This window comes from Chiloscyllium plagiosum, unplaced genomic scaffold (genome assembly GCF_037043375.1).
Source record: "Chiloscyllium plagiosum isolate Xiang-an unplaced genomic scaffold, Cpla_swu_hap1 HiC_scaffold_42, whole genome shotgun sequence".
NCBI classification, from domain to species: Eukaryota; Metazoa; Chordata; class Chondrichthyes; order Orectolobiformes; family Hemiscylliidae; genus Chiloscyllium; species Chiloscyllium plagiosum.
This window is the reverse complement of record NW_028270180.1, coordinates 244,134-265,162: the sequence shown is the minus strand read 5'-3', so window position 1 is coordinate 265,162 and position 21,029 is coordinate 244,134. Positions and strand designations below refer to the sequence as shown.

Sequence of the window (21,029 nt, the reverse complement as noted above, 5' to 3'; positions counted from 1 at the left end):
TTTTTGTCCTCCTTGAGTCCTTTTAATGCTTTCCTTTCTGGTGCACTGAGGGTGTTTCTCCGGGTTAGTGTGGGGTCTATGGTTTGTCAGATTGTCTGCTGTGTCTCCTCTGTAAGTTAGTTGGTGTTGTTTCAAGGGCAGCCAGGAAGTCCGTTCTGTCAGTGTCTTCATGGTTGTAATTGAGTCTGCATGTTAGGATAGCTTTCCCCGTGTCATTGAGTGTTCTTTTAGATAGATGTCTTATCCATGTGTCTGGTTTGTCTTTTGTTGTTGTTTTGTGTCAGTTTAGCCAATTTCTCAAGCAGTGTAAGTCTCTTCCTGGTTCTGGTTTTATGTTGGACAACAGTGATGGCTTTCTCCAGAGTCTTAGTCCATTGTTCATTGATTGAGTTCAGGTACTGTGATTTTTGGTGCGCAACTTCCTGTGCATATTATTGAAAGCATCATTAATGTTGTGAGCATCATTAATCATGACCCTTCTTGGGTAACCATTCCAGGACAAGTCAACCAAAGGTATGCCAGAGAGTTCTAGGAAGCCTGGTTTTCAACCAAAAAGGCTATCAACAAACACGTAGACAAAGCGTACAAACCACTACAGAGAAGACCCAGAAGGGACACTCACCTCAACAGACTGGACCACACAATGCCCGAAACGTCGATTCTCCTGTTCCCTAGATGCTGCCTGACCTGCTGCGCTTTTCCAGCAACACATTTCCATCACACAATAACCAAGCAGACTGAATAACACAGAAGTCGCACTGATGTTACCAGCATGCTAATGAAACGTCTGCATGATAATCCAGCAGCCCCATGAGCTAACCAACTATGTCATCCACAATCTGAGCTACAGATCTTCACGAAAACCTTTAAATGTGGAAAGATTGTTTGGGGCCTTGGATGGAGATGAGAAGGGAGGTGTTGGGACTGGTGTTGCACCTCTTGTGGTTGCAGGGAAAGGTATCATGTGTGGTGGAGAAGCAGGTGAGGAATGTAGGGTTAATGAGGGTGTTGTGGAGTGAATGGTCCCTCCAGAGAGCTGATGAATGGAAGTGGGGTAGAGTGGTGGGGTCTGATTGTAATGGTGGAAATGTCAGAGGATGATGTGTTGGATTTGGAGGTTAGTGGGATCCTTACTGTCTCAGTTTTTGAGTATGTTCAAAATTGAGATTAATAGATTTCTATATGTTGAAAATATCAGAAAATGTATGAATAGTGCAGGAAGGTAATGTTGAAGTAGAAACTCTGCAGTGATTTCATTGAATGGTGGAACAGGATCTCCGGGTTGAAAGGCCTCTCATGCTTCTATTTCAATATTCTTATATTCTTAGATACTTGCTACACACTGAGCTTTGTATTTTCAGTTAGTTTGCTGTTGGACCATACTTGATTGATTTTTGTCAATGCTGCGACTATCATTTCATTCTGATGCCGATTTCAACATCGACGGTCTATAGCTGTTTATTGTTGATCCAAGATATACGAAGTTGTTGATTTCTGCATTGAGGATGTTAGTGGAACATGGAACCTATACATCCTGCCTGTAACTTGGGTCTTTCCGAAGCTGATCGTCTGATATACTTGTATGCCTTGGAAAACTGACCAGCAAGCTGTTGCATGTGAACTTCAGTCTGGGATGCCAATATGATGTCATCAATAAGTAGTAATTTTAGGACATTACACACTTTGGTTGTGGTGCACAGCCATGTCAAGTTCAAAAGTTTGCTGCCAACTCTGGTACATAGACACACTCATTTGAGTTGTCAAAAGTATATATTAGAAGAATTGAGAAAAATATGCCAAACAGAGTACGTATCTGAATGCCGATTTCTCCAGCTTTCTCATTTCCCCTCCCCCCACCTTTTCTCAGTCCCAACCCTCAGACTCAGCACCGTCTTCTTGACCTGCAATCTTCTTCCCGACCTCTCCGCCTCCACCCTCTCTCCTTAATCTCCTTCCATCTATCATATTCCCAATGCCCCTCCCACAAGTCCCTCCTCCCTACCTTTTATCTTAGCCTGCTTGGCACACCCTCCTCATTCCTGAAGAAGGACTTATGCCCAAAACGTCGATTCTTCTGTTTCTTTGATGCTGCCTGACCTGCTGCACTTTTCCAGCAACACCATTTTTAAGCTCTGATCTCCAGCATCTGCAGTCCTCACTTTCTCCAAACAGAGTACATGCCAGGATGTAGCCTCTGAACCTGCTGCTGATCTTGACAGCATCTGATGTTGATGCATTGTTCTGTGCATGTTTCTCATGCAGAAAATAAAATACCCAGGAATCCAGATAGACTGCCAATTTTTCAGTGCAGGACTGACAATTTTCCAGAGCTTACCTGCTCTTATAGTGAGAGTCCTTATATTGTTTTGATCCCAGCTGTTGGCAGTTATGGAAGCAGAGCAAAATCTGGCTCATTTTCTTTTAGCAATTTTTTTATTCTACTGGTAAGTCACTAAGAATATTCACAAGAGGCTGTCAATGTACTTTTAACAAAAGACCATAAACAATTTTTACATAAAAAGAAAAAGCAAGGTAACTCTGTTATATCATGCAAGAACTGTTTGAAATGGTTTGATGACGAATATTAAAAGTAAAGATTCAACCTTTTATCCTAAACAACGACCTTTAAAGATGCTCTGACTTCAGTAAAGGTCTCCATGTTAAATTTCTTATTTAGCCAGAATGGCTGTAACCTGTTTCTTGTTAACAAATTCATGCACTCACTTGATGCTATTAACTTCATTTAATTTTTCTTCCTGAAACCCTTGAACAACTGATAGCATATCTCACTTATTATTGAACATTGGTTCCTGATAAGCATGTCTTCCACTGATTTCTGCTTTTGGAATTTTCTTCTAAGCAATTTAAGGTTACTTTCCCATACCTGACTGCTTTGGAGTCTGCTACTAACAGCACTTCTATTACAGATCCTTTCTTTGAACAAGTCTGTACAGTATCCCTCCTTCTGCATGATTCTAATTTTGTTACTGGACTCCTGATGCTAGACAACAGAAATGGTTTTCTACTGTTGTTTTAAGTGCAGTGAACTGTTCACAGCAAGGGTTTAACCATCTCATGAAAATGTGTGAATGACAGTTGCTGCCGCACTCTGAACTCAAAAATGTGTCCTCCTCATAATACAAAGCATAGAAATATAAATCAAACTTAAAGCTATACACCATTCTTCCACATTTAAACAATAATAATATAGAATCTTCACCACACTATTCTGGGAATACTGTCCACTTTCTCCATGATAAAGGTTTGTAGGTATGAATTGGGAGCAGGGGTAGGCCATTCAGCTACTTTAGTCTTGCTCCACATTCAATACGAAAATATCCGATCTGATTGCAATTTTAAATCTACATTCCTGCCTACCTTTGATAACTTTCAAGCCCTTTGTTTTATAAGAATCTGTTGACCTTGGCCTTGAAAATGTTCAAGGACCCTGCTTTTCAGGGACATTGTTCCAAAGGTTTACAACCCTCTGAGAAAACATTTTACCTCATCTCTGTTTTAAATGGGTGACCCTTGATATTTTAATGTGTGACTTCAACAGAACCATAGAAATAATACATTACAAAGGAGGACATTTGGCCCATCTTGTCCATGTCAATCCAAAGACATCTAGATGCTCTTTCTAGTCCCATCTTTCTGCAGAGGGGTCATAGTCCTGCAGTTTACAGTACTTAAGGTGCTGATCCAAGTACTTTTTGAAGGAGGTTAAAATCTCTGCCTCCACTACCAACTCAGGCAGCGAATTCCAGACACCTACCACTTTTGTTGTAAGAAGGTTTTTCATCACGTCTCTTCTAGTCCTTCAGTGACTGAGCTTGAATCTGTGACTTCTGGTTTTGAGCTCTCTGAACCAAGGAAACTGATTCCTCCTGTCGATCCTATCTCTCCCCCTCACAATTTTGTATATCTCAATCATGTTTTCCTTCAGCCTTCTCTGTTCCAAGGAAAACAATCCTACCTTCTCCAATCTCTACTCATAGCTACAATCTCCAGCCCTAGCAACATTCTAGTAAGTTGTCTCTGCAGTCTCTCCAGAGTAATTTTGTCCTTTTTGTAGTGACCATACTGCACACACTACTCCAGTTGTGGCCTTGCAGTATCTTATACAGTTTCATTATATTCCTACTTTTGTATTCTATACTTTGACCAATGAAGCATTCCATATGCCTGCTTTATAACTTATCTACCAGTACTGCTCGCTTAAGATTTTTTTGCTTCACGTACTTCTCAGTATATTCCTTTTTAATATGTATTCCCTTTTACCGTTTGACCTCCCTAAATGCATTCCCTGACACTTATCAGAGTTGAACTACATTTGCTAGTTTCCCACTCCACCAATCCATCTGTATCATTTTGGACCTTACAGCTAAACTCTGTTATCCACTACATGGCTAATGTTTATGTCATCTGCAAATTTCTCAATTGTGCCTGTTAGAGTTGTAGAGATGTACAACACAAACAGACGGTCCAACTCGTCCATGCCAACCAGATATCCTAACCCAATCTAGTTCCACCTGCCAGCACCTGGTCCATATCCCTCCAAACCCTTCCTACTCATATACCCATCTAGATGGCTTTTAAAAGTTGCAATTGTACCAACCTGCACCACATCCTCTGGCAGCTTATTCCATACACATTTCACCCTCTGCGTGAAACAGTTGCCCCTTACGTCTCTTTTATATCTTTCCCCTCTCACCCTAAACCTATGCCGTTTAGTTCTGGACTCCTCCACCCCAGAGAAGAGACTTTGTCTATTTATCCTATCCATACCCCTCATGATTTTATAAACCTCTATAAAGTCACCCCTCAGCCTCCAACGCTCCAGGGAAAACAGCCCTCGCCTATTCAACCTCCCTCTATAGCTCACATCCTCCAATCCTGGCAACATCCTTGTAAATCTTTTCTGAACCCTTTCAAGTTTCACAACATATTTCCTATAGGAAGGAGACCAGAATTGCACGCAATATTCCAACAGTGGCCTAACACTGTCCTGTACAGCTGCAACATGACCTTCCAACTCCTGTACTCAATACTCTGACCAATAAAGGAAAGCATATCAAACGTCTTCTTCACAATCCTATCGACCTGTGACTCCACTTTCAAGGAACTATGAACCTGCACTTCAAGGTCTCTTTGTTCAGCAACACTCCTTAGGATCTTAACATTAAGTGTATAAGTCCTGCTAAGATTTGCTTTCCGAAATTGCAGCACCTTGCATTAATCTAAATTGATAAATTTTTAGGGTTAGGGTTAACTCTGGTTTCCAGCATCTGCAGTCCTCATTTTTGCTTAGTTGATTTAAAACCCATGTAGACAACATTCACTGCATTATCATCATCAATCATCCTTGTCTGTTCCTCAAAGAATGCATCCAAATTTTTAAGGCATGGCCCTTTCTTAACAAAGGCATGCTGACTATCTCTGATTCGCCTTTCCAAGTGAGAAGTTAGCCAGTTTGTCAGGATTAATTCTAACAATTTATCTACCACCGAAGTAAGACTATCGGGCGTATAATTGTTTGGCATTTTCTTTGTACCCTTTTTAAACAACAGAACCACTGCATTCCTCCAGTCCTCTGACACCTCACCTTTTCTCTAGTGAAGATTGGAAAATAATCCTCAGACCATTTGTTATTTCCTGCCTGACCATCTGGCAAATCCTAAGAAATAATCCATCTAGCTGTGGCAACAAACAATTTCAAGGATTTCAATTCCTCTAACACTTCCTCTCTGGTTATGATCATTTTGTCCAATATTTCACACTACGTGTTTTGGATTACTGTGTCCACATTGTCCCTTTCCTTTGTGAATATGAAGATGAAAAATTCTTTTTAAATGTTTCCCATATCCTCTGCATATTACACAAGTTCCCTTCTTCATCTTTGATAGGTCCCACTGTTTCCTCTACTGTCCTTTTGCTTTTTATGTATTGGTAGTAAATATTTGGGTTTTCCTTTATGTTGCTTGCAAATATTTTTTCCTACCCTCTCTTTGATGCACTTTTTTAAAAACTTGATCCATGTACTTTCTATATACCTCTAGGCTATCTGCAGTTTTGAGTTTTTTTGTGACTATCATAAGCTTTCTTTTGCTGTTCAATCTTGCCCTATTTTTTACCCTAGTTCTAGATTCTCCAGAGGAAGCATCCTATTTGCATCTACCTAGTCAAGATTTCTCAGGATTTTATATGCTTCAGTCAAATAAACTCTTATTCCACTGAGCTCCAGTGGGTACCAGCCAAGCCTGTCCAAACCTTCTTCACAAGCCAACCTTTTCTGAATTTCCACTGATGCGTTTATGTCCTTCCATAAATGAAATCATCAAAATCATCTACAATACTCCTGATATGGTCTCACATATAACTGTGAAACATAACCTTTTGCATTAATTTCCTCTTGCAATAAACAATAGCATTTTATTAGCTTTCCTAATTACTGTACAGATATAATATCGTTATGATTCACGCATGAGGATCTCCCTTTGAAGCTTAGAGATCTGCAGTCTTTTGCCATTTAGATTATATGCTTTCTTTCTGCCAAAAGGGACACATTCACATTTTCAAATTTAGAATGGCACTGGGAACTTCTTCATTGATGTTCTCCATAATTTAGAAATTGAGGAAGTGCACACAGTTTTCTGTCTACTTGACACAAAACAACCAATGTTCTAAAAACAAATGTTTTAATCTTTACCATGTTGCTATCCATGGGACTTTGTGTGCAGACTCATTGCCATGTTTCCTAAATTACAATGACCACAAGAGAATAAGATAATGTGAATATATACATGCAAGTTTTTCCCATTGTGAAATCATTGAAAGCAGTTTTTTTTAAACCAGTTGACCATTGGCAGCAAAGTGACAATGTTTGATTCGTGGTTTGTACTTGCTGCTCCTTTTGGATCCCAGTGTTGATTTTTTGGACACCTTTTCATTCCTAATTTTCTTTGGAAGGGTGGTCAATATCAATTAAATTTATTTTTGCTAACAATTAAAATTGTTTGTCACAATACTTCTCAGTAATCAGTTTATTATGTACTGTATTCATGTATGAGTCAGGGAAGAGATGACCAGTTTTGATGGGCTTTTGCAAGTGCAGCATCAATTAGTATTTGCCAAGATTTTAACTGTTGCCCTTTTGGTGCGAGATTATGTTTTGAATATTTTCCAGTGATCCTAATTTAGATGTTGGATGAGCACAAAAATCAACTGAGCTTTCATTTTGGCCAATTCCCCACACCCTTCCAAAGTATCTTATAGTTATTTGGTGTCAATACTGACATAAGAAAAATGGAGTTGAAAAATGTGGTGCTGGAAAAACACAGCAGGCCAGGCAGCATCCGAGGAGCAGGAGAATTGATGTTTCGGGCATAAGCCCTTCTTCAGGAATGAGGCTGGTGTGCCAAGCGGGCTGAGATAAAAGGTAGGGGGGAGGGAATTTGGGGGAGGGGCACTGGGAATACGATAGGTGGAAGGAGGTGAGGGTGAGGGCGATAGGCCGGAGAGGGGGTGGGGTCGGAGAGGTCGGGAAAAAGATTGCAGGTCAAGAGGGCAGTGCTGAAATCTACATTCATCCCGTGTGGTTGGAGGGTTCCTAGGCGGAAGATGAGGCGCTCTTTCTCCAGACGTCGTGTGGCCAGGGTCTGGTGATGGAGGAGGCCAAGGATCTGCATGTCATTGGCGGAGTGGGAGGAGGAGCTACAGTGTTCAGCCACGGGGTGGTTGGGTTGGTTGGTGCGGGTGTCCCAGTGGTGTTCCCTGAAACGTCCTGCAAGTAGGCAGCCTGTCTCCCCAATGTAGAGGAGACCACATCGAGTGCAGCGGATACAGTAAATGGTGTGTGAGGTGCAGGTGAATTTGTGACGGTTATAGAAGGATCCATTGGGGCCTTAGAGGGAGGTGAGGGGGGGAGGTGTGGGTGCAAGGTTTGCATTTCTTGCGCTTGCAGGGGATGGTGCTGGGAGTGGAGGTTGGGTTGGTGGGGGGTGTGGACCTGACGAGGGAGTCGCGGAGGGAGTGGTGTCTCCTGAATGCTGATAGGGGTGGAGAGGGAAATATATCCCTGGAGGTGGCAGAAATGATGGAGGATGATACGATGTATCCGGAGGTTGGTGGGGTGGAAGGTGAGGACCAGTGGAGTTCTGTCCTGGTGGCGATTGGAGGGGCGGGGTTCAAGGGTGGAGGTGCGGGAAGTGGAGGAGATGCGGTGGAGAACATAGTTGACCACGTCAGAGGGGAAATAGCAGTCTTTGAAGAAGGAGGCCATTTAAGTTGTTCGGTAGTGGAATTGGTCCTCTTGGGAGCAGATGCGGCGAAGGAATTGGGAATATGGGATGGCGATTTTACAGGGGGCAGGGTGGAAGGAGGTGTAATCTAGGTAGCTGTGGGAGTCGGTCGGTTTGTAGTAAATATCTGTGTTGAGTCGGTCGCCTGAGATAGAAATGGAGAGGTCTAGGATATGGGAGGGAGGAGTCTGAGACGGTCCAGGTAAATTTGAGGTTGGGGTGGAAGGTATTGGTAAAGTGGATGAACTGTTCAACCTCCTCGTGGGAGCACGAAGTAGCGTCAATACAATCATCGATGTAGCGGAGGAAAAGGTGGGGGGTGGTGCCAGTGTAGCTGCGGAAGATGGACTGATCCAGATATCCGACGAAGAGGCAGGCATAGCTGGGGCCCATGTGGGTGCCCATGGCTACTCCTTTGGTTTGGAGGAAGTGGGAGGATTGGAAAGAGAAGTTGTTCAGAGTGAGGACCAGTTCAGTCAGTCGAAGGAGGGTGTTAGTGGAAGGGTACTGGTTGGGTCGGCGGGAGATGAAGAAGTGGAGGGCTTGGAGGCCTTCGTGATGGGGGAAGGAAGTGTATAGGGACTGGATGTCCATTGTGAAGATAAGGCGTTGGGGAACGGGGAAACGAAAATTATGAAAACTGCAAGAAGTGCAAAACTTGCGCCCACACCTCCCCCCTCACCTCCCTCCAAGGCCCCAATGGATCCTTCTATATCCGTCGCAAATTCACCTGCATCTCCACACACATTATTTACTGTATCCGCTGCACCCGATGTGGTCTCCTCTACATTGGGGAGACAGGCCGCCTACTTGCGGAACGTTTCAGGGAACATCTCTGGGAGACCCGCACCAACCAACCCAACCCGCCCCGTGGCTGAACACTTTAGCTCCCCCTCCCACTCCGCCAGTGACATGCAGGTCCTTGGCCTCCTCTATCGCCAGACCCTAGGCACACGACGCCTGGAGGAAGAGCGCGTCATCTTCAGCCTAGGAACCCTCCAACCACACGGGATGAATGTAGATTTCTCCAACTTCCTCATTTCCTCTCCCCCCACCTTATCTCAGTCCCAATCCTCGGATTCAGCACCGCCCTCTTGACCTGCAATCTTCTTCCCGACCTCTCCGCCCCCATCCCCTCTTCGGCCTAGTACCCTCACCCTCACCTCCTTCCACCTATCGTATTCCCAGCGCCCCGCCCCCAATTTCCCTCCCCCCCCCCCCCCCCAACCTTTTATCTCAACCCGCTTGGCACACCAGCCTCATTCCTGAAGAAGGGCTTATGCCCGAAACGTCGATTCTCCTGCTCCTCGGATGCTGCCTGGCCTGCTGTGTTTTTCCAGCACCACATTTTTCAACTCTGGTACTCCAGCTTCTGCAGTCCTCACTTTCTCCTACAAGAAAAATTGATACTTAGGTAAATTATTGAGGGTACTAGCTTCTGTGAAGACAGTGTTTGTTAGGAGCTTTGGGGAAACAAAAAGGAGATGCAAAGCGTTCAGTTTTTAAAAATGTTTTAGTAGTGTGGCAATGTGATTTTTCATATATGTTACAACAGTACCACAAAGATTCTCTTTGATGAGCCTTGGCAAAATTTTGTTTGATTTGCCAGTACTTGCGCGTTAAAGTGTAACTGTTCACAGTATTTACAATGATAATTAAACTCTGGTTACACTGCCCTTCATTATTACATTACTGTAATGTCATTGTTTTGCTTGCAGATAAATACTTGCAGTCTTCAGTTAACCGTGCAAGCTTCGACAGTCGGGGACCGATTATCCCAGAAGCAGCAGGTAAATAGATGTTTGTCAATGGGTGACTGATGGGTTACAGGAATTATGTTAAAGAACCTTGAGCTTTTTGATATTGTTAATGCACCCATATAATTGGATCAATAACTGTTTAAATATATATTCCTTTTGTTTTTGTGACCTGGATTTCAATTGCACTTAGACAGGTTGTTGTAATTTCCTCACTGACTATTGAACAATTCCAAAGTTATACCAGCTTACATGGTGTCCGGACAAAAAGTAGCATGCTATCTCGACAGATCTGAATGAGCGCAGAACTAAGCGCAGGTCAAAATTTTGCAATCCTGCCATTTCTGGGGCGGTGGGGGGGTGCCGGTGCAAAGAAAGAACACATGGAGTGAGCAGGCAAGAGAATTGTACCTTTGGAGAGCTGGCACAGACACACTGGACTGAACAGTTTCCTTCTGCACTGTAACAATTCTGTGATTCAAGTGCCTATCCTTTAGAAATCACTGGTATTTTCAGTTTCCAACACCCTTAAAGATATTGAGTTCCAGGTCATGGCCATCTTTGATCAGAAGTGTGAAAGGATGATCTTCCTGAGCCTTCTCCTGAAATTCCTCACATCATGAACACTAGCCTTCAATGAATTCAGTTCAATCCATGTTATATCAAATGCTTGATTATATTGGATACAACAAAATCTGCAGTTCTCATCAGCATTCCTTCTGTCATACCAAAGTGCTGCGTTGCAGACCCAGCTGTACCTCTACTTAGAACAAAACAAACAGCAGCAGGAGTAGATAAGAGGGTAAGGCAATCCGAACAAAAAGCCTGAGGCTGAGATTTAGATGCCGTGGAAAGATGACCAAAAAATAAATTGTGAAAATAATGTGAAAATGTGTGAAAATAAATTGACCATAAATAGAAACACACAATCTCAGATTGTGAGATCATCTACCAAAATGGATTGAGGATGGGAGTAAAAACCTAAACACATGTCTTCTCGAGACTGAGAAAGGAGAAATTATATTGGGAGATAAGCAAGTGGCAAAGATGTTGAACAAGTGTTTTATGTTCATCTTCATAGTAGAAGAAACAAAAAGCATACCTAGAATAACGGGAATCTAACAGCTGATGAGAGTGATCAAGGCTGTAAGATTAAGTCAGCAAAACTGGGGCTAGAGATTGCTAAGGAGATTGAGGGAAGGCTTGAAAGGGGCTTGAACAAGAATGAATAGTTTCGGTAAAATTGAGAAAAGTTGTTCTCATTTACTGATGGTGCAAGAACCAGGGGACACATTTAAGTTTTTGAACCTTGAGAAAGACAAGGGGCTTGATGAAAAATCTTCTTATGTAATGAATGGCAATCACCAGTAACTGGCTGCCTACATAAGTTGTGGAAGTAGAGATAGTCAATGATATGATTAGGATTTGATGGGTTGAATGATCTCCTTCAATACCATAACATTGCTGTGATGTAAATTCCACTATCCTGCCAGTCTTAACTGAATTCTTAACCACCTTCAACAATTTTTGCCAATATACTCCCATATTTCTTTGCATTTGTCGTCCTTTTAGAATTGTCTCCTTTATTTTATGTTGGCCCTTTCATTCTCCTTCCCAAAATGTATCTTTTCACAGTTCTGTGATAAATCTATTTTCAACATTGAACTTAACAGTGCAGTACAGGCCTTTTGGCCCTTGCTGTTGCGCCAACCTGTGGAACCAATCTGAAGCCCATCTATCCTACCCTATTCCATTTTCATCCATATGTTTATCCAATGACCATTTAAATGCCCTTAAAGTTGGCAAGTCTACTACAGTTGCAGGCATGGTGTTCCACACCCCTACTACCGAGTAAAGAAACTACCTCTAACATCTGTCCTATATCTACCACCCCTCAATTTAAAGCAATGTTCTCTCATGCTAGCCATGACCATCCGAGGAAAAAGGCTCTCACTGCCCTCCCTATCTAGCCCTCTGATTGATTGTCTTATATGTCTGCATTAAGTCACCTCTCAACCTTTTTTGCTCTAACAAAAACAGCCTCAAGTCCCTCAGCCTTTCCTCATAAGACCTTCCGTCCATACCAGGAAACATCCTTGTAAATCTCCTCTGAACCCTTTCCAGAGTTTCCAAATCCTTCCTATAATGCAGTGACCAGAACTGTATGCAATATTCCAAGTGTGGCTGCACAAGGTTTTGTACAGCTGCAGCATGACCTCGTGGCTCTGAAACTCAATCCCTCTACCAATGAAAGCTAACACACCATATGCCTTTTTAACAACCCTATCAACTTGGTTGGCAATTTTCAGGGATCTATGTGCATGCACACAGAGATCTCTCTGCTCATCCACACGACCAAGAATCTTACTATTAGCCCAGTACTCTTTATCCTTGCACCTTCCAAAGTGAATCACCTCACACTTTTCCACATTAATCGCCATTTGCGAACTCTCAGCCCAGCTCTGCAACTTATCTATGTCCCTCTGTAACCTTCAACATCCTTCAGTACTATCCACAACTCCACTTAGTGTCATCTGCAAATTTACTAATCCATCCTTCTATGTACTCCTCCAGGTCATTTATAAAGATGACAAACAGCAGTGGCCCCAAAACAGATCCTTGCAGTACACCACTAGTAACTGAATGCCAGGATGAACATTTCCCATCAACCACCACCCTCTGTCGTCTTTCAGCTAGCCAATTTCTGATCCAAACTGCTAAGTCACCCTCAATCCCATACCTCCGTATTTTGTACAATAGCCTACCACGGGGAACCTTCTCAAACGCCTTACTGAAATCCATATGTACCATATCAACCGCTTTACCCTCATCCACCTGTTTGGCCAACATCTCAAAGAATTCAATAAGGTTGTGAGGCACGACCTACCCTTCATAAAACTGTGTTGACTATCCCCAATCAATATAGAACATAGAACATAGAACATAGAACAATACAGCGCAGTACAGGCCCTTCGGCCCTAGATGTTGCGCCGATCCAAGCCCACCTAACCTACACTAGCCCACTATCCTCCATATGCCTATCCAATGCCCGCTTAAATGCCCATAATGAGGGAGAGTCCACCACTGCTACTGGCAGGGCATTCCATGAACTCACGACTCGCTGAGTAAAGAACCTACCCCTAACATCTGTCCTATACCTACCCCCCCTTAATTTAAAGCTATGCCCCCTTGTAATAGCTGACTCCATACGTGGAAAAAGATTCTCACTGTCAACCCTATCTAAACCCCTAATCATCTTATACACCTCTATCAAGTCACCCCTAAACCTTCTTTTCTCCAATGAAAACAACCCCAAGTGCCTCAGCCTTTCCTCATACGACCTTTCTACCATACCAGGCAACATCCTGGTAAACCTCCTCTGCACCCGTTCCAGTGCCTCCACATCCTTCCTATAGTATGGCGACCAAAACTGCACACAATACTCCAGATGTGGCCGCACCAGAGTCTTATACAACTGCAACATGACCTCAGTACTCCGGAACTCAATTCCTCTACCAATAAAAGCCAGTACGCCATATGCCTTCTTCACCGCACTATTTACCTGGGTGGCAACTTTCAAAGATTTGTGTACATGGACACCAAGATCCCTCTGCTCATCCACACTACCAAGTATCCGACCGTTAGCCCAGTACCCCATCTTTTTATTACACTTACCAAAGTGAATCACCTCACACTTAGCTACATTGAACTCCATTTGCCACCTTTCTGCCCAGTTCTGCAGCTTATCTATATCCCGCTGTAACCTGCCACATCCTTCCTCACTGTCTACAACTCCTCCGACTTTCGTATCATCCGCAAACTTACTCCCCCAACCTTCTAACCCCTCCTCCAGGTCATTTATAAAAATGACAAACAGCAACGGTCCCAAAACAGATCCTTGTGGAACACCGCTAGTAACTGCACTCCAAGATGAACATTTGCCATCAACTACTACCCTCTGTCTTCTTCCAGCCAGCCAACTCCTAATCCAAACCTCCAACTCACCCTCAATGCCATACCTCCGTATTTTTTGCAGTAGTCTACCATGGGGAACCTTATCAAACGCCTTACTAAAATCCATATACACCACATCTACTGCTTTTCCCTCGTCCACCTCCTTAGTCACCTTCTCAAAGAATTCAATAAGGTTTGTGAGGCACGACCTGCCCTTCACAAAACCATGCTGACTATCCTTGATCACATTATTCCTATCCAGATGTTCATAAATCCTATCCCTTACAATTCTCTCTAAGACTTTGCCCACAACAGAAGTGAGACTCACCGGCCTATAGTTACTAGGGTTATCCCTACTCCCCTTCTTGAACAAGGGAACCACATTTGCTAGCCTCCAATCTTCTGGCACTACTCCTGTAGACAACGGGGACATAAAAATCAAGGCCAATGGCTCTGCAATCTCTTCCCTTGCTTCCCAGAGAATCCTAGGATAAATGCCATCAGGCCCAGGGGACGTATCTATTTTCACCCTTTCCAGAATTTCCAACACCTCTTCTCTACATACCTCAAAGCCATCCATTCTACTTAATTGTGACTCAGTACTCACATTGACAACAATGTCCTGTTCCTGATTGAATACTGACGAAAAGTATTCATTCAGTGTCTCCCCAATCTCTTCAGCCTCCACACGCAACTTCCCACGACTATCCTTGACTGGACCTATTCCTACCCTAGTCATTCTTTTATTCCTGACATACCTATAGAAAGCCTTAGGGTTTTCCCTAATCCTACCAACTAAGGACCTTTCATGTCCCCTCCTTGCTGCTCTTAGCTCTCTCTTCAGGTCCTTCCTGGCTACCTTATAACTCTCAATCGCCCCAATTGAACCTTCACGCCTCATCTTTACATAGGCCGCCCTCTTCCATTTAACAAGGGATTCCAATTCCTTATTAAACCACGGCTCCCTCACACCACCCTTTCCTCCCTGCCTGACGGGCACATACTTATCAAGGACACTCACTAGTTGCTCCTTGAACAAGCTCCACATATCAATTACACCCTTGCCTTGAAGCTTACTTTTCCAGGCCACACATCCTAAGTCATGCCTCACAGCATCATAATTTCCCTGCCCCCATCTATAACTCTTGCCCTGTAGTGCACACTTATCCCTCTCCATCACTAGAGTAAAGGTCACCGAATTGTGGTCACTGTCCCCAAAGTGCTCACCTACCTCTAATTCTAACACCTGGCCTGGTTCATTACCCAGAACCAAATCCAGTATGGCCTCACCTCTTGTTGGCCTATCTACATATTGTGTCAGGAAACCCTCCTGCACACATTGGACAAACACTGACCCATCTAACGAACTTGAGCTATAGCTTTCCCAATTAATATCAGGAAAGCTAAAGTCCCCCATAACAACCACCCTATTACTTTCACTTTTCTCTTGAATCATCCTCGCAATCCTTTCTTCTACGTTTCTAGGACTATTAGGAGGCCTGTAAAAAACTCCTAACAGGGTGAACTCACCTTTCCTATTCCTAACCTCAGCCCAAACTACCTCAGATGGCGAGTCTTCATCCATCGTCCTTTCCACAGCTGTAATACTATATTCCTTTATAGATGATTATAAATCCTATCTCTTCTAACCTTTTTCAACACTTTACCCACAACAGAAGTCAGTCTCACTGGTCTATAATTACTATGGTTGTCTCTACTTCCCTTCTTGAACAAGGGGGCAACATTGCTATCCTCCAGTCTTCTGGTACTATTCCTGAAGACAATGATGACATAAAGATCAAAGCCAAAGGATCTGCAATCTCCTCCCTGGCTTCCCAGAGAATCCTAGGATAAATCCCATCCGGGAGGAGAAAGTGAGGACTGCAGATGCTGGAGATCAGAGCTGAAAATGTGTTGCTGGAAAAGCGCAGCAGGTCAGGCAGCATCCAAGGAGCAGGAGAATTGACGTTTCTCCTGAGAAATTGAGAATTGAGCCTGAAGAAGGGTTCATGTCCGAAACGTTGATTCTCCTGCTCCTTGGATGCTGCCTGACCTCCTGCGCTTTTCCAGCAACACATTTTCAGCTCTAAATCCCTCCGGCCCAGGGGACTTATCTATTTTCACACTTTCCAGAATTGCTAACACCTCCTCCTTGTGAGGTGTCTTCCCATTTCACTATCATGTTTCCTCTTGACGTCTATGCTTTCCTCACATTTCACAACAATTCCAGGTTTTGTCAGCCACAGAATTTGACATTGTGGCCAGTGCAGGTAGGTTTAGGTCATTAATCTCGGCTAAGTTAAGCAGTTGGCCGAGTCCAGTTCCTGAAGAATCCTATTAAATACTTCAGTCTAAGATTCATTCATTTCGCAAAACTAATATCCAGGCTGCCACTATTCCTCAAATTCCATATGAACTTCATCCCAGAGTATTGAAGGAAGTAACAGTGGAGATGGTGGACGCATTGATGTTTATCTTTCATAATTCTACAGATTCTGGAAAGGTTCTTGCTGACTGGAAGTTGGCAACCGAAACCTCACTATTTAAGAAAGGAGGAAGGGGAGTGGGGGCATTCAGACTTATTAATTTGATGTCAGTATTAGTGTAAGTGACAATCTGTTATAAAGGATGTGATAACAGAACATTTAGTAAAAAATGGCAAAATTAGGCAGTATCAATATTGATGTATGAAAGGGAATCACGTTTGACAAACTTGGAGTTTTTTTGAGGATGTTGTTTGTAGCATAGAATCAATGGATTTGGTGTATTTGAATTTCTAGAAGTTTTTTGATGAGATTAGTAAATGAAATTAAGAGTGCCTGAGATTGCAGGGGAATAAGCTTGTATTGAGGATTGATTAACAGACAGAAAGCAAAGAGCAGGAATACAGGTCATTCTTCATGGAGACTTATTATTGAGGCATTGCAAGGATCAGTGCTAGGTCCATATCTGTTCACAATCCATGTACATAATTTGGATGGGGGGGGAAGCATATTTATTTTACTTGCTATTTTCATTCAAATAAAAAGATTTTTAATAATTTTATAACAACAATAAACCAACAAAAAACACTGCTCTCGCTCTCTCGCTCTCTCTCTAATATAAAAAACAAGAAACACTAATGCAAATACAACTATACTCATGTGCAAGGCAAACAAATCAAAGGCAATAAGTAAGTAAATAAATAAAACAGCTCAGCACAATGAAACATTAGCTCCGCCCAAGAGCACTGAGTATTACACAAGAATTTATTCGACATTCTTCCTTCAAGAGCATCAAGTTCACTAAATCAGATCGTAATGGCTACACAAAAGCCCTAGTTAAGTTGAGAGATAAATATATGTCCAGATAGTCCAAAAAGGGCTGCCATATCTTTTAAAAATCTTCAGTTGCATGGTTTAAATTACATTACAGTGTGGAAACCGGCCCTTCGGCCCAACAAGTCCACACCGACCCGCCGAAGTGCAACCCACCCATACCCCTACATTTACCCCTTACCTAACACTACGGGCAATTTAGCATGGCCAATTCACCTGAGCTGCACATCTTTGGATAAGGAATATATTCCATGATTAGCCTACACCAACTCAACAGACCCTGGGGGTTTTCAGAGACCAACATATCAAAATAGTTTTCCTCACAGAAAAAGAGAGAATATTAAAAAGTTTTTTCCCCATGAGCGTCTAAAGGTAAATTGGGTAGGCCAAGGAGCAGAGAGTTGGATCCCTCTTAACTTCGATCCCCAAGGTCCTCTCTATTTCTCCTGCCACAGAACTCCAGTATGTACGGAGCCTGCAGCAACAGCACAGATAATGAGTGAGAGTACTGATACTTATTTTACACTTAGGACATTAATGAAGATGCCCCCATCTTAAATTTTGTGAGATGGTTTGGGGCCAAATGGGCCCGATGCAGAATCTTTAGCTGCATGGCATGCATCCTATTACAGGTTGAAAGCTTTCTCATATTTTCACAGATGTCCTCCCATGTCTCCACAGAGATCTCAATCCCTAGCTCTCTCTCCCAGCCCCACAAAACCGCTCAATGTCTTCTGAAAGATCGCACCCGAACATATGATAAAGCGTACTAAAGGGGGAGAGTACTTTGAGCATGAAACACCCTCTTCTCCATGACAGATCTGTAGGACTGGGTCAAAAACGTGGTCCCTTTTTGAATAAAATCCCTGACCTGAAAAAAAACGAAAAAGCTTTCTTTTTTTTCCACAAGTTTACAAAAAACTAAAAAAAAGACCCAAGTATAAACATTGATATACAGTTAAATCTTAAATGATAACCAAAATCTATCAAACAAGAAAACAGAAATACCAAGAGAAAAGAAAAGACAAAACTCAACGAACTACTCATCCAACTTACAACTAACCAGAGTGTATCATTAAAATTCTGACATTGTTCAAGAGAAAAAAAAATCCAGCGGATAACACACAAATTGAGCAGTGATATACATGCTTGGAATGTGTTCACATCAGATCACAACAAAACCCGTATTTATCCAAAACAGCCCGAGCATATAGAGCATATAAAATTCACAAAAATAAAAGCTCTTTAGTACATTCAGATCAATATAATAAAAAAAACAATTTCTAAAAAGTATAAAATGTATTTAAATGGAGATCTTCCCCCTTATTCCCAGGGGGCATCACTTCCTTTCCAAAAAATACCCATCATGACCTCTCCCAACCAGTGCTCCACCCTTGACCCAGGCATCCCACGATAGGATAAAGAAAATTCAAGGAGAAAGTGAGGTCTGCAGATGCTGGAGATCAAAGTTGAAACTTTATTGCTGGAACAGCACAGCAGGTCAGGCAGCATCCAGGGAACAGGAGATTCGACGTTTCGGGCACAGGCCCTTCTTCAGGAATGAGCAGAGAGTGTTCAGCAGGAGAAGATAAAAGGTAGGGAGGAGGGACTTGGAGGAGGGGCGTTGGAAATGTGATAGGTGGAAAGAGGTCAAGGTGAGGGTGATAGGTCGGAGTAGGATGGAGGCGGAGAGGTCAAGAAGAAGACTGCAGGTCAGGAAGGCGGTGCCGGGCTGGAGGGATCCGGCTGAGACAAGGTGGGGGGAGGGGGGATGAAGAAACTGGTGAAGTCCAAGTTCATCCCCTGCGGTTGGAGGGTTCCCAGTCGGAAGATAAGACGCTCCTCCTCCGACCGTCGGGTTGTTGTGGTTTGGCGGTGGATGAGTCCAATGACCTGCATATCCTCGGTGGAGTGGGAGGGGGAGTTGAAATGCTGTGCTACAGGTTGGTTGGGTTGGTTCGTCCGGGTGGCCCAGAGGTGCTCTCTGAATCGCTCCGCAAGTAGGCGGCCTGTTTCCCCAATATAGAGGAGGCCACACCGGCTGCAGCGGATGCAGTAGATGATGTGGGTGGAGGTGCAGGTGAATCTGTGGCGGATATGGAAGTTTCCTTTGGGGCCTTGGAGAGAAGTGAGGGGGGAGGTGTGGGCGCAAGTGTTGCACCTCCTGCGGTTGCAAGGGAAGGTGCCGGGAGTGGAGGTTGGGTCGGTGGGGGGTGTGGATCTGACAAGGGAGTCGCGGAGGGAGTGGTCTCTACGGAAAGTTGATAGGGGAGGGGAGGGAAATATATCCTTGGTGCTGGGGTCTGTTTGGAGGTGGCGGAAGTGACGGCGGATGATGCGCTGTACATGGAGATTGGTGGGGTGATAGGTGAGGACCAGTGGGGTTCTGTCCTGGTGGCGGTTGGAGGGGCGGGTGTTTTAAAAAATTCTCAAGGTCAGGTTCGTAGGAGAGTAGTCTGACACAGAACAAACGACCAAGAGGCGAGTCTGCTAGAATATGGGCATTTTATTCCCCGCAGCGTCGCCACAACCAACGGGTCTGGCTTATACTCACTCTACATGTTACCGGAACTGGGAGCCGTCAGTTCTCGTAGAGCGGTTGCCAACAACCCACGCTCGGCGGTTAAACGTAACCCCGGAGCAGACTCACCGAACTGGAGACTTTTCCAGCTGATATACTCTTTTCCAGATATAAACATTCATGTGAACAGCAGAGCAAGGCTAAAAAACACATTCCATTCTGGTTACATACAGATAAGAAGATTCACACGGGGAGGTGTGTAATAAGATTCACACGGGACTAAGCAACACCTCCATTCCGGTTAGATTCACACATGTATTGGGACATAATTTTTAACCGTTTCACCACATTCCACTGCTTGGCCCAATACATGTGTTACATTATGATTCACACATGTATTGGGACATAATTTTACACCACATTCCACTGCTTGGCCCAATACATGTGTTACATTATGCTTAATTCAGTTCAATTCGTTTCAGTTAATTTCAGTTCAGTCAATTCAGTGTAGTTCAATTCAGCTCAGTTCAGGTCTGTTCAGTTCAATTCAATTGTGTTCAATTCAGTTCCGTCCATTTCAATTCAATTTAGCTCAGTTCCATTTTGTTCCGTTCAATTTGATTCACTTCAGTTCCACTCAGTTCAGTTCAGTTCAATCCCATTCAATTCTGTTAACTCCGCTTCAGCTTTTTGGACATGCCCACATCCTCCGCTGTACCCCAGGCAAGGGGTTCTTCGACAGGACTGGGATCCTCTCTCAAACAAACTGCCACGTACATGCCCACATCCATGCCATCCCGGGACGGTCGGGACCTCCACAGTTTGTTCTTCTGGTTTCTTAGTCTTTTTCCAAAACATTGTTCTGTATCAAAATCTCTCCTCAATTGCGATTGACCCTGCTCGACTACGCCAAATGTTTTAAAAAATTCTCAAGGTCAGGTTCGTAGGAGAGTAGTCTGACACAGAACAAACGACCAAGAGGCGAGTCTGCTAGAATATGGGCATTTTATTCCCCGCAGCGTCGCCACAACCAACGGGTCTGGCTTATACTCACTCTACATGTTACCGGAACTGGGAGCCGTCAGTTCTCGTAGAGCGGTTGCCAACAACCCACGCTCGGCGGTTAAACGTAACCCCGGAGCAGACTCACCGAACTGGAGACTTTTCCAGCTGATATACT

General features: G+C 43.5%; 1 protein-coding gene across 6 annotated transcripts in view; it reads left to right on the top strand.

Moving 5' to 3' along the window:
• Positions 1–21,029, top strand: part of lrrc49 (leucine rich repeat containing 49) — a 274,354-nt gene that overhangs the window by 14,387 nt on the left and 238,938 nt on the right. For 5 of the 6 annotated variants that reach the window (XM_087982207.1, XM_043680302.2, XM_043680301.2 and 2 more), the window contains exon 2: positions 10,019–10,090. In XM_087982207.1, coding sequence (XP_087838333.1) covers positions 10,019–10,090 — 72 coding nt within the window. Of the gene's footprint in view, positions 1–10,018; positions 10,091–21,029 lie in introns of those variants that run through there. The other variant, XM_043680303.2, reaches the window with a different exon arrangement.